The sequence below is a fragment of the Centroberyx affinis genome, unplaced genomic scaffold (genome assembly GCF_046629955.1).
Source record: "Centroberyx affinis isolate AG114_WGS23_722 - 3 ecotype Tasmania unplaced genomic scaffold, CSIRO-AGI_Caff_v1 ptg003879l_1, whole genome shotgun sequence".
Classification (NCBI taxonomy): domain Eukaryota; kingdom Metazoa; phylum Chordata; class Actinopteri; order Beryciformes; family Berycidae; genus Centroberyx; species Centroberyx affinis.
The window spans coordinates 45,802-60,558 of NW_027281720.1; the positions used below are offsets into that span (position 1 = coordinate 45,802).

At 39.9% G+C, this 14,757-nt stretch overlaps 1 protein-coding gene across 1 annotated transcript; it reads right to left on the reverse strand.

Annotated features, from left to right (window-relative positions):
• Window positions 1-402: 402 nt before the first annotated feature.
• On the reverse strand, window positions 403-12,484 carry marco (macrophage receptor with collagenous structure; the record flags this gene model as incomplete). The annotated part of the gene is made up of 9 exons (XM_071541448.1): window positions 403-978; window positions 3,320-3,484; window positions 4,825-4,911; window positions 5,872-5,907; window positions 7,043-7,123; window positions 7,222-7,284; window positions 7,638-7,709; window positions 11,384-11,428; window positions 12,383-12,484. Coding segments are annotated over 9 exons (782 nt in total), but the record flags the coding sequence as incomplete, so codon positions are not given.
• Window positions 12,485-14,757: the final 2,273 nt, after the last annotated feature.

The following is a 14,757-nucleotide window of genomic DNA, read 5'->3' on the forward strand; positions in this document are numbered from 1 at the left end:
AATGAGTTTCTTAGACAAATATAAATAGTGAAGTTGATCCTATGTATGAATTTCTTTCCAAAGCCTTTGCCTTTCCATCAAGGCAAAGGGCGGCTACTTTAAAGAATCTAAAATATAAGATAGTTTTGATTTGTTTGACACTTTTTTGGTCACTGCATAATTCAATTTGTGTTATTTCATAGTTTTGATACGTTTACTATTATTCTAAAATGTGGAAAATAGTAAAAATAAAGAAAAACGTGTGCATCCAAACTTTTGACTGGTAGTGTAGATGTATTGTTTTACAAACCCTGATGAAGGCCAGTCCATGCAGCTTGTCAGCTGGTCAAGTTGGGTCAGAAACTAGAAAACTAGAAAAATTAACAATCCAAAGTGGAAAGAGGAAAGCATGCTTCAATGGTGTTTTGGTACAGGAATTTTATTGCAGTTTTATTACATGATTTTTCATAGTTTTAATTCAACACATATGATGCACAGAAATAAAAGACATTTAGCATAATCATCTATTTGTGGTATACTGCCATGCATTTAAACTAATGTCTTTAGTAATGAAGTGAAACAGAGCTTGGGATGCAGTTTTATATGGTGTGTTTTGTGAATATGAAATGAGATCCAGCTGGGAACATCATTAGTGGGATCTTTGTTCTCTGGCTGGGTGAAATGTGTGTGTGATGTCTGTAAGTGTGTGTGTGTGCGTGTGTGTGTGTGTGTGTTTGCCAGTGTCTGTGTGTGTCTGTGTGCATGTGCATTGCCTGCCAGTCAAGAATCAGTGTGTGTTTTTTTTCCCCCTCCTGCCTGCGCTGCCTGTTGACCCGTCCACCATCTTTCTTGGTCTCTGGGTGTGTGTCTAGGCACACTGCACCCCGGCGTCCTCGCCGTGGCTACAGTTGTGCGAACCAACTCCACCGTGCGGGCAGGCGAAGATATTTGACTCGCTGCCGGTGCATTGCAGGTCATCCAGCCAGATGTTGCCAGACCCTAAAGAACGACAGCGATGTTGGCATCAAACACGGACTCATGTTTCTCAGCTCTCGTACGGACAGCTTATATTGTTGATGGCAGGAAAGGGAAAGTTCTCATTTACCATAAGACTTAAAAGGAGAATTGCTCAAAAAACATTATTTCTTCAAGTCATGTCATCTGTGCCCAGCATCAGATGCACTGAGCTGAAAAAGCTTAGCTGCAACAATTTGCATCAACTTATAAGTGACTGACATGATATATTATGTCCGCTAGGGCTGAACAATTAATCAAAATTGTATCGAAATCGCAATATGGCCTACTGCAATTTTCAAATCGCAGGAGGCGCAATATTTGTTAAAGGTGAAATGTGTCAAAATAGCATTTTAAATGAAATATTGTGGTGCTGCAGAGATGTCCTGGCCTACACATCATATTCTACAGACTTAAGAAAACATCTTTGTTTGGTACAGATCCCCGCAAAAATCACACCCTAATCATTTTGATATGTTTTTCAATGAAAATGAGAATAATGATGTGAAAATTATCATCCCCTCTAAATATCGCAAATCATATCGCAACTGCAATATCAGTCAAAATAATCGCAATTAGATATGTTTTCAAAATCGTTCAGCCCTAATGTCATTGCTTAATATACCATGTTAAATTTACTTAAAAAGAAAAAATAAATGCTGCAGTTACATTTAACAGTCTGGTTTCAGTCAGTTTTTGCAGAAACTACCTTTAGTTTGAATAATACATTTTTTTACTTTCAGCCATTTAGCTAATGCTGTTATGCAGAACTATTAAGAGTAGCAGGAGAATAACGTTGCTGTTGGATGAAAACCTCATAAATCCAATTTTGGTGATTTTTACTGTATGTTTTCACTTCAGTTGAACGATCACATGCTCCTTTATGGGTTGAGAAGATTCTACCTCTTGGCCTTATGGAACCCAGTGGATAAAACCAAACACACATTGTCATCAAACTAAAAACAAGGCTTTTTTTTCCCTTAGTTTCTGAAAAAATGACATTGTGGAGATTCAAGGTTTTCATCCGACAGCGACGATAAGCTCAAACTCCTAAATCAACAAGCAGGCAACCTACAGGAAGGAGTGCTTTGGTCAGAGCCTCCTGACAATATTCAACCAAGACTTGGGATGGGGCGATCTGCTTATCTCCCGATACGATGCGCAATATGGGGTTCACAATTCAGTACAACCACGATACGATGTAATAAATAAAAGTTCAATGACAACAAAGTCTGACTGTGCAGAATTAAGCAATATTCGAGTGTAATATTGCGATTATGCAACAGTTACCAACAAAATAAAAGATATAATCAAAATGTATTCATATTGTGGGGCAATTCGCTCTCAAAATAAAAAACTTTTTGCTAGCGTTATCTCCGTTTCCCTGGAAATACATGGGGTCTGACTAATAACTGGAAAACAATCAGTCACGTCAGTAGACTCCTATGTAATGGAACATAGTTTACTACTCCAGCAAGTGGGCCGACCCTTAGTAACGACCTGCAACAGAGACGATTTCTAGTCCCTGTTGAGTCAGCCAGCCAACTTGAGCTAATGCTTTCTAGAGATCGTGGGATTTCCCAAACTGAATAAATACCACACATATGAACACAACACTGCCTTGCTAGCTCAATCTTGTTGTAACTAAGATATCTGCTGAAAAAATTTTTTTTTCCATGGACAGATTTAGCTGCTACGTCCACGAACTTCACATGTATTTTTAAGCTAGTAGCGCCGTGTCACCGACTCACCGGCACAGCTGATGGAGGATGCCAGAGCGTCTGGTAACATCAAGGCTGAACAGAGTTAGCGTAGCATTATATTTAAATATATTGTATGATAATATGGCGGAGTAATATTTAGTGATGAGCACGGCTAGGTGTGCTGTCATGCTGATTTGATCACGTTCTAAATGTCTAGTTGACCAATCAGATCGCTTGGTCGGAACTACCTGTTGTATAATTATGTTTATTTCTGAGCCACAAATCGTCCTAGCGATGTCATTGGCTTCTAGAATGTAAACAACAATGTAAAAATGTCATAACAAAGTGACAATAATATAATTTGGATGGAGAGCTTGAGAAACTGTGATGGTCAAGCGTCTCATCTGTGATTACTACAGCAGAATAACATGGAGCTAATATCACCATTCATTTTTCTGCCTCATGATACGTACTGTCCCATTTTTGTATTGCGATATATTGAATTTCGCTATATCGTCCCATCCCTAACCAAGAGAATGATTATCTAGAAAGCAGTGCTAGGAAAATGAATAAAAACAAGGGCTAAGGGACGGCAGGGTGACAGCAGAGTTCGGTGTTCCTACCTGGGCTGGCGGTGAAGGCGGCGATGGCGGTCCGGTATCCCAGCATCCTGCAGATCACCGTGCCGTCCGTGGTGTCGAAGCTGTCGTCACACACGGTGCCCCAGACCCCGTTGTGCAGCACCTCCACTCGCCCACGAGAGCTCCCTCCGATGAGCCGCACCACCACTGTGGAAAGTTACAGCTGGTAAAAGGCCCGAGTCACCGAAACTTTAATTTTTAATCTTTTACTTTCTAGTGCGAAGAGTGTGTCTTTATTTGGCTAGTCTGTAGGTGATACTCAACTGACTATAAAGTGTCACTAAAAAAGTCTACAGGGTTTCAGGTGATACAATAGTGTGAACAGTAGTCTATAGATATTCAGTGTCTGGGTAAGAGTTAATCTTAGGGTCAGGGTTGGATGGTGTGTAAAGATGCAGTAAATAGGCAAGTGAAAATTTTTTTGAACGTCAGCTGGTGTTACGGAAGCCCATTGAGGACATATATTCATTAGGGCTGTGCAAAAAAACTGATACAGCTGAGTATTGCAATATTTTTTTCCATGATACTGTATCGATTTTCCAGCCCCTCGTATCGATACATTAAAAAAAAGTATTCATGTTTTAAACGGATTTAAAATGTCCTTAAATTTCCCTCAAATCCCTTTGAATTAAATAGTTTTGACTCAATTTGTCCGCTGAGTTATCAATATAATGTGATGTACATATTAGACTACCCAGGTGGTACACAGCAAGTTGTATTTTCAGCTCTATTTTTAAATTTTCAGTAAATTATGTATCGATATGTATCGTATCGCAATACCAGACTTAATATTCATACATTTTATTTATGCCGTTTTCCTGTGATGATGAGTTCATTTTCTTTGTTTTCTCGAGATACAAATTTATTTGTCATTAGGCTACCTCCAGATAACACATTTTGTTTTCCTGAGATAATGACTTTCTACATCCGAAAGTCCTCAATGGGCTTCTGTAGAGTATCAACACTGGACTATCCAAATAATATCTTCAAAACAAACTACGACTCTAAAACTCTGAAACAGTTGTTGGAAATAAACAATTTGACGTTGCTCTGCCACGAAAGGATTATGTGACAATAGCAGGAACTGGACATTTCTGTCTGATGAAAACGTTAGCTAACAGTTACTGAAACAGTTTGGTTCAGGTTAGGATTAAGGTTCAGGTCACGGTTAAATAAGAAAAACTGAAATCGCTGAAAATGAAAACGTCACTCACAGTGGAAAACTTCTTTGCATGAGTTAGAAATTGAACCCGGGTCTTCGGAGTGGAATTTAAATGCCCCACCCCCTTATTTTCCACTGTGCTATTTCCATGTGAAACTACTTCCTGTTTCTATTTGCGTCGCCACATGTCCCTTTTCTGGGGAAACGTGTTTCTGTCACTGTCCGTGCACGGAGCTCCGGGCTGTTACTCTATTCTAATCTGTTCTGCTCTACTCTCTACTGCGGGTGACTCCACTGCTCTCAGATCAGTCCTGTGCAGACTTACTTTGTGCCGAGCTTCCTCTGTCTCCCTTTTCTCCAGGAGGGCCTCGGACTCCAGGAGGACCTGGCGATCCGGCTGAACCTCTGGCACCTTTGGGTGGAAAAGGAGGAATGAAATTATACCATTGGTGGTGTCAGCCAAGCGGTCTCAACGGCCAGAGATGTTCCAGCCGTGCTGACAGTTCCCATAAAGTCAAGTCAAGTTTATTTGTGGAGCCTTTAATCACTGTTACAGTCTCAGAGGCTCCACACTGCACACATGAAAATAACCAATGAAAACAAGGTGGGGACACATGACTTGGACTCGAGTCAGACTCAAGTCATAATTTGAGTTGCTTGAGACTTGATGCATGAAGAGAAGACTTGAGACTTGACTTGACTTGGGTTCTGGTGACTTGGGACTTGACTCTGACTTGTACTCTGATGACTTGAAAAGGTTTCTAAAGTCTTGACTTGAGATCTTGTGTTTGTGTAAATGACTTAGATTGAAAGTGATGAGATTTGTTCCAGCAGACGACTGAATTTCAATTCTGTTTTCTGAATTTGTATGGAATGATTGAATTTATTGAAGTTGAAACTGATTATAGAAATCAAACTCATGATGCTCTTCCCAAGTTTTTATCCTATTAAAACCATATTGCATTGAAAAGTCCTGGATATTTCGTTTTCTTTAAGATATTAAATTGATACTGGACTCTTGATTTGTTCTGACTTGACTTGCTGTTCTACATTTAGACTTGAGACTTGACTTCAGAGCCTCAAGACTTGAGACTGACTTGGGACTCGAGCAAAGTTGACTTGGTCACACCACCAACTGAGTGCTTCAACAGTGTCTTGCCAATTATCGGTCTGTTAAATAAGGTCGAGGATGTATGAATGGACATATACAACCATAAATGTAAGGACAAATGCATATGCACACACACACACACACACAGGCAAGTATTCATGTACTCTTGCACAGAGGAAGAGAGCAAGAGAGGGACAGAATGTAAACTATAACACAAAGAACTTCAGCTTCAGCTTCAGACACACACTCATATTTACTCACCTGCAGCACCACTGGAGCCGGCAGGTCCTTGTGCACCTGAGGAAAGCACAAAAAAGAAAAAGAAAAAATGGGCAATAGTCATGCACATATACTCTCATAAAGCACATTATTTCTTGTAATGGGGACCGCACTTTCACATTAAGACACAACACAGCTGCTGTGACTCACTGCCACGGGTTGCTAAACCTTTTCCGCTCAGAAAGGAAACAAAATGTGTTCCTCTGTCTGAGGATCCAGGCTCCTTACAACCAATACATGCTCTAGCTGTGTGGAAAGATAAAGGCCTCCTAACCCAAAGAGGTTTCCAGTGTATTTTAATAGGGGAGGTTCAACATTTTTAGAAACCAATTTACCAACCAAAAATCATTTTGGAAGAGCCAAGAGTTATCAGGCCAGGATCTTTGTGTGTGAGAAACTGGTAGTGTTTCGTGTGAGTCATGTCTTTCAAAATCACATTCATTTTACTTCCATAAGCTCCTGATTACTAGAAGAATGTGAATAGGTTTACCTCCATTTTTCAGGAAAATGGTTCTAATCTTTTGGCTAACAGTATTATGATCTAGCTTTGCTGACAGTTTAAAACAGAAGAAAAACTTTATGAATATCCTTACATAGTGCTTGGTTAGTAATCGGTAGGAAAGGCTGTAACAGTTTTTAACTTTCCCAGGACTTTCTCCCAGTAACAGACAGGGTTTGTATGATACAGGCTTTTGAAGACTGATACCGATAGTTTCAAATTGAAGCTGCAGTTATCTTTACATTTTTACATATTCATGCAAAAGAAAATGTATTCAGTGTTTCCCCCCAGACTTCAGGGTGGAAAAGCCTCTGAATCAGCATTCAGAGCATCATGGGACACTAAAACTCTCCACTGAAACAGCAGTGTCAGCAGCTCTTTAAGGCAGAGTGACCCACCCCACCTATTCAGTGGTCGAGAGACTTTGGGAGACATTACTGCCTTTAAAGGAAGAATGAATTTACAAAAAACATAACTGAACAATTAAATGAATAAATATATAGCAGCTTTTCCAGTCTGTTTTTCTGTATCTGTGTTCAGGAGGAACCTCCATCATATCAGAGGTGGAGACACTGACTGGCCAATATCTGATATCTGATATCTGATAAAAGTCCAGTATCAGCCTGATACAGTGCGATGTTAGCTGAAACCGACCTGAAGCTCCCGCTGGACCCGGAACTCCAGCCACGCCCATGTCTCCTTTGCTGCCTTGGAGTCCGGGAATGCCTGTGCGTCCTGGGAGTGTAAAACAACAGATTATGTCTTGATGGACAACACCTCTAACACATGAGCAAGAGATAAGGTGAATACACAGGTGAATCATGAATGCGTACCTGGTACACCAGTGTCTCCCTTTTCACCTCTGGCCCCCGCTGTGCCAGGAGGCCCCTGAACACCTGCGATCAGAGCAGAAGTCAGACATGTCAGTGGCGGCAAAATATAAAACCTTTATTATAGTAAGTCCTCACTAAAGCTGTCACAGCAAATTTCAGTATTCGAATTTCAGTCGAATGTAAAAAAAAAGAAAAAAAGAATTCAAACCCCAACCTGCCTGTCGAATGTCAAAAAACACAGATTTTCTCTCTCTCTCTCTCTCTCTCCCTCTCTCTCTCTCTCTCACTCGCTCACAATTGAATAAAACAAAAAAAATATGCAAAGAAAAAATTATATTGGCAAACTGATACATCGTTCTGACCCGTGTTTGAAGTGTTTTGATGCTACAACTGAGATGTGAAGGAGGCGGCCCTACCTGAGGCTCCAGGGTCTCCCTTCAATCCTGGGCTCCCCTGGACTCCTGGGGGCCCAGCCTGGCCTGGGGCACCTGCATTCACACACAAAATCATGATAAATGAGAAGATTTATATGTATATAATTTCACTAGGGGGCCATAAAAGCGTACTATAGACTCTAACCGTACACACATTTGGTTAACTTTTTTCCTTACTTAATTACTTTATTATTATTTTTATTTCCATTATAAATACTATTTTCAGTTTGCAAAGAAAAAAGGGGAAAGAAAGAAAACTGTATGTTATATGTCCTTTGTACAATTTTCCCAAATAAAAAGAATACCAAAAACAATAAAAATCATGATAATTTAATGTTTAATAAAGAGTGAATCTAATCCAGTTTTTCCTCTATTATTTATGTAGTAGTGGCAGTTGGTAATTTTATTTGTCCATCACTAGTTTGGTTAAGCTTCGGTACTAGAAAAGGTTAAAGGTTATTAAAAACTTTAAACATCAGCTGTGTAGTTATGCTTTGTGGGGATATTAGGCTAAATTGGTTTGGTTAATTTCACATTTTGTCTAGCAGCTTTGGCAATTTTATAATTAGGAAATATGAATCTGCCCAGTCTCTAGGAGAGCAATCTTCATTAGATTTGATTTACTGATCACTGAGGAGAAATTGGGCCATTTCACCAGAAATGAATATTGGTGTAGGTTGATGAACAATGAGTAAAAGGTACTAAAGGATATCAATGAAAAGATCATAAAGGATTATAAATAAAAATACAGTACAATAAGGGAAATATTAAAGATGAAGATGCTGGTAAAGAGTTCAAGTGCATATGTGCTGATTCTGCATATTCACACTGTTGATTCAGATTGAATAACATCTAGTCAGCAATATCCAACTGCTGATGGTGTCCAGCAGATAAAAAAGGAAGTGCAACTGTGCGATTTCACAATTTTTTTTCTGATTGTACTGAAAACCCACCACATGATGTGAAATTAGGAAATATTTGTTACAGTGTATGTACTTTATTAACTTAGGATGAGATTATTAATATGATGAACCAGTATGTGAGCCACATGGTTTTTGTCAAGCAAGGAACATTTTTCCAGAGGAGGTTGTCTGAACACACATGCTCTTCTTCAGCACTGTCCTGCTCATAATAATAATAACGATAATAAACTTTATGAGTGTAGCACTTCTCAAAAACAGAGTTTCCAAAGTGCTTTCACAATCAAATAAAAGCAAACTCCACACACATGAAATAAAATAAAATGAGTAAAAACAAGAGGGTACCACAGATAAAATGATAAGGATATAAAGGGCAAAAACAATATACTGGTTAAAAAATAATTGTATAAAAGGCCTCCAATAAAAGCAAGTTTACAAAAATAGGTTTTACAAAAAGATTTAAAAATGACACCGGGTCATGTAACATGGGTTAACTTTGTCTTAAAAGTGATCAGTAAAATCTTGAATTCATGCTAAATCTAATAGTTAACCAGTGAAGAATTATGTGATGTGATTTTGTCTGTTTGTACCAAGGTTCAATCACATCTACAGTTTGTTTTCTTTGGTCCAAACCATGTTGAAAAATTGACTTTGTTGCATTTTTGTATTTGGTTCATTTATGTTCACACTGACCAATTACAACTGATTTTTTTCCGGGATTCGCACTTGCAACCTTCCAGTCACGAGCCCCGCCTCTGACCTCCAGGCTGCAGCCGGCACAAAGTGGAACTTCTCAGCTTGACTCTGTGCTGGAAGTTTAGTTTCGCTTTGCAAAATATTTGATCAGTCTGTTCTTAAATTGGAAAACTGGCCCGGGGCGCGGCGCAGCACTTTAGTAGCGGAGTGAGATAATCCAGAGAAAAGACAGGATATCTACCCGAGCAGCAGAAACTGATTTAACCACACAACGTGCACTTTGTACAAATGTGTTAACGTCTACAATGGAATCTTTTGAAGGAGTCAGTGTTCATTTTTCAGCAATGAAAAACGCAAAGTCTCGGAGGCCGTTATAAATAAGGGTTATCTTTCACCTGTATGCTGCCGGGAGCACGCTGTGTGCACGTTTCGCTCTGTAATGGATGAGGTGTAGAAGGAATACTCGGACTGTAAAGCAGCTGATATTCAATGTGCTTGACATTTACTTGCCTGTCTGCACCTGTAAACGTAGCCTCAGTGACTTGGCAATAATATACCGCTGCTGTCGGGGGGGGAAAACTTGCGTCACCGAACTTTTTGGTTATTAAGAAACAGTTATTTTCGAGATTGACGCCCGTGCGGTTTTGAAACCACATAATGCGTTTATGAAACAAATTCAAGGGTGAGTCACTGTCCTCGACCCACAGAGAGCCATGCAGTCCAGTTCCTGCAAAAATATAAAATCAGCAGTGATAAGCCTGGCAGCCTGGCAGTCTGTCACTGATACCACGAACCAGTGAATAGATATGATGTGAGGACAAGATCCTCGGGCCGGGAATGGAGCGCTATCTCTCTTTGCTGCAAAAATAAAACTCAAAGAACTTCTTGTCTAAGGTTCACACCAAGGAGGTTTAGAGCGGTTTATTCAATCTCTGGAGAGTTTACTACTTTACTCTTTCGTTTGGTTTGTTTGTCCAGGTGAGAACAATGCTATTCAAACTCTAGTGGCACCAAATAACAGCACCAACACGCCTAAATGCGAGTCTTAGTCCTCTCTTAGTCCTCGAACTCGTGCGGGTTAGGGTTAGGGTTAGGAGTGAGAACGTAATCCAACCAACTACAGGAAACAATCCCAAAACACAAGGGATTATTGACATCCGACAACAGTGCCTCGTGTTTGGAAAGCCGAGCAGAACAAAATTAACTGTGGGCAAACTTGGGCCAAAGAGCACATTTCATTCAAATAGTGACTCGCACATCCGAGTAAATTCTGGTGCAGGACAAAGATAATTCCAGTTGAATTTAAGATAGAAGTCGGCACGCAGGAATTTGCTCCACCAAGAACAAACAACGTTTCGACCTGAACTGGTCCTCGTTAGGAGCAAACTTCCCAACTGTTTTAAACAACGCACAAGAATACGGAATTATTGAAGCTGTTCAGGGAGAAGCTGATTGAGACGGGATTTCAAAGCACAGTGGAGCAATGCCAAGGGAGAGTCAATAAATTCCGAGATCAATATAGAAGTTACAGGAACTGGAATCTGATTTCTTTTGACTCCTCTGCTGCCAAAATCTCTAACCTGGCAGGATGACATGTGACCAAAATTCTCTCCAATAAATGAGCTGCTTGTGAGTCATCTGACTTTTGTTTACAAGTCCTGGTTCACTTGTAATTGAACAGTTTGAACCTAAATGAACCAAATACAAAAATGCAACAAAGTAAACTTTTCAACATGGTTTGGACCAAAGAAAACAAACTGTAGTTGTGATTGAACCTTGGTACAAACAGACAAAATCACACCATTCCAACTCTGGCATCTTCACTGGTTATCTATTATAGTTAGAATTAATTTTAAGATTTTACTGATCAAAGTGAACCCATCTTATAGTCACAGATCTGTTAACCCCCTATGAGCCAGTGTCATTTTTAAATCTCTTCGTAAAACCAATTTTTTTGTAAATTTTTCCTCTTTTCGACTGCAGACACCCTAAGTTTGAATTACGAGTGAAAGAACTTTATCCTTGTGGTTTACGCATGCCAATATAGGCAAATATGTGTATTCACACACATGAATGTACGCATTCACACACACACTGTCATTGGAACCTTACCGTTGGGTCCTGCAGGCCCCGATAATCCATGAGGACCAGCCGGGCCTGAAACAATGAGACAAGCTCAGGTCAGTATGAAAGGAACAGCATGTTATTTGCCATAGGACCAACATGGAGTAAACAAAGTGTTGGACCCTGGTTTTAAAGCCTGGTCATGTAAATCTAGGGACACCATACACCACAAGTAGGAGTGTTCATTCATGTTCATCTCCTTTACTTTCACATCAAGTTTCATCTCCAGTGTCTATTTTGCAGCAGCAATTTGCGTCCCTCCTGGGAAAACATTTACTTTAATTCGATAGGGGAATAAATGAAGAAAAAAAGAACTAGAAATAACCGCCTCGCAGTTGTATGCCTCCGCCAATAAACTTTGTTTTATCATTGAAGGGACAGTCTTCATTTATTGAACATATATAATTCATGTGATTATTAGGTCAACTTAAAGGGTTTTGGTGTCTGCAAAAGTAAGTGACAGCACTTCCACCGTTTTTGTAGAATGACCCAAGATCGTTTTCTCAGCTACAGTGGTAAATAAAACATTATGATGTCACAGTGAAGTTGACCTTTGAACTTTTGGATATAAAATGTCATCACTTCATCATTTTATCCTATTGGACATTTGTGTGAAATTTTGTCATAATTAGCGTATGAATTCTTGGATCCTGCGCTTATATTCTATCCTTCACTTGACTCTTTTCTCTTTTTTTAATCTCCCATTTATTTTCTGAAAAACTGATTTTAATGATGACATTACAGCTGCACTAGACTAGAACTTGATTTGGACAAATAGGACCCTATGGTGTCTCAATCAGTGGGGAGAGGACGCTCTTTACTGTTGCAGCCCTACTTTGTGAATTTGGCTGATAAGACAGGTGGATTTGGGGTTTTTTTGTTTTTTTTGTTTTTTTATTTTTACAGTAAAATCTTGCAGCTTTAGTGCAGCTTTGACAATAACAACACTTACATTATTTCAACCACAACAACCAAAATGAATCCTACCTGAACGACCGGCGGGTCCTGGCTGTCCAGGGAGTCCTTGGGGGCCCACTTCACCCTGGTCTCCCTTTGGTCCTTCAGGGCCGGCGATACCGACACCAACACCTGCAATAAAGCATACAGATTCTCATATGATCTACTGCTGGACTGACTCTTCTGCTGCTCAACACAAACACATACAAACCTAAACTTAACCCTTACCTTAACCTTAACCTTAACCTTAACATTAACCTGATCCTAATTCCAACATTAACCCTAAAAGCAAATCTGAACCCTAAAACAGCCCCTTGAAGTGAAGACCGCAAAATGTCCTCACTTTGCAAAAATGCCCTCACTTTGAAGATTTAAAATTCAAATTGGTTCTCACAAAGATATACTCTAAGTACAGGAACACACACACACACACACACTCACGCACACACTGCGCATCAAAAGTTTGGGGACACCTAGCTTTTGAAAATGTTTGATAAATAAGCATGTTTTCTTCGGTCGGTTTTCAATAACATAACCCCATTAAAGGCTAACCAGGTTCAGTTTGAGGAAAATGGCCGAAAAATAAAATCATACATGCAAATATTTATGATGATGACACTAAAATAATTAAACTATACGTTCATCAAAGCAGCTGAACTGCTGCTCACGCTTTCTTCATGCCGACAGTCAGAGACGCTCTGCCATGAAAAACCTTCACTTTGATGAACATGAGGCTGAGTGTGGAGGAAATAGATCCAAAGTGTTAGGAAATAGATATTTTATGTTAACAAAAGCAATGCAGGCATTTTTCCCCTTACTTCTTAATTGAAAAATAACAGAGAAAATCAAATAGTACTTAAACTGTAAATTTAGAAAAGGCAAGGTGTCCCCAAACTTTTGACAGGGCGGAGTACACACACACACACACACACACACACAGAAGGAAAGCTTTGCCAAAGGTCATAATCAGGAGACACAGCCTTGGTGAAGGAGCCACTGGTGTGTTCCAGTGTGTTTATTCAGGGAGAACAGCGTCTGATTTCCCCTCTGATAGATTATCATGTTCTTTAGGACAATTATGACCTTAATAGCGGGGAAAAACCGATGTGCATCAGCCATGCCGAGCCATGAGGCGCTCACATTCCAACAGTAATGTAATGACGGATGATATGTTCATGGAGATGAGGTGGGGGGGGGGGGGGGGGGGGGGGGGGAGAGGACGGAGAGGAGGGTTGACCTATTGGAAAACATCTGACTCAGACTCGCTGGGTAATTTGTTGGCTTGTGTAAAAGTCCGCCTCCTGATAGAGATTTCATACAGGAAATGTCAGCGCATTGACTAAGCGGGCGAGGCTATGAGAGAGAATAGCCGCAGCCCATCCATCCTGCTTCTCATCTGCCTGCTGACAGGAGATGACAGGTCATCAGCGCCGGGATCATCTCCGGACCCGCAGCTGAAAGCTAATGCCCGCCGCCTTCGCCGCCCCGCGCGGGAAAAAAATGAACTTTCTGTATTAAGAGACTTCTTCTTCTGGTGCGGTTCTGCAGCTCAGCGGGCAGAGCAAGGCAGCAACACTGTCAGGGTCAGGGGTTCGATTCCCGCTCAAAATATTATGAGCTTATTGTACCATAAGGCGCTTGGATAACAGTTCCAAAATGCTATATATAGAGAAAAATGTTGCTCAGGCAATAATTGAAAACCGTAATTGATTCTGTCCTCAAAAAATAAACTACTTTAAAGCAAATGCTTTATATAGAGAAAAATGCTGGATGTGTCATTTTTAACACATCTGTGTGTCTTCTTTGGGACAACACAACATATGTTAACAACAATACATTTTATCACGTGTTGTTATTAACATATCTTGTGTTGAAAATATAAAGTATAATACTTGTGTTACTTTTCAACACGATATATACAAGATATGTTAACAACAACACGTGATAAAATGTATTGTTGTTACCATATGTTGTGTTGTCCCAAAGAAGACACACAGATGTGTTAAAAAATTACACATCCTTTGTAAGAGTGTATATATATATAGAGAGAGAGAAAAATAGCTAGCTGAAATTCATCAGGCAATATTTGAAAACCATGATTGATTCTGTCCTCAAAAAATAAACTGTTTTCTAAGCTAATGTCTTAACATGCCTCCTAACTTCAATATGAACCCATAATGTGCTTCACTGTGGGTATTTTTGAAATGGTGGATATCTCATTTTGGAACGAAACTCTTCATGTGAAACTTTTTTTTTCCACTTGTGTGAACTGATTTCAGATTTTCATTTACTTCCCCCCCATAGCAAAACGAAGCATCATACGCCTGTGGGGGGTTGACAGGGTTGATGATCAATACCAGCGATCACTTCACCGGGAGCTGAGATTTCTGTCTTTCAAAATATCA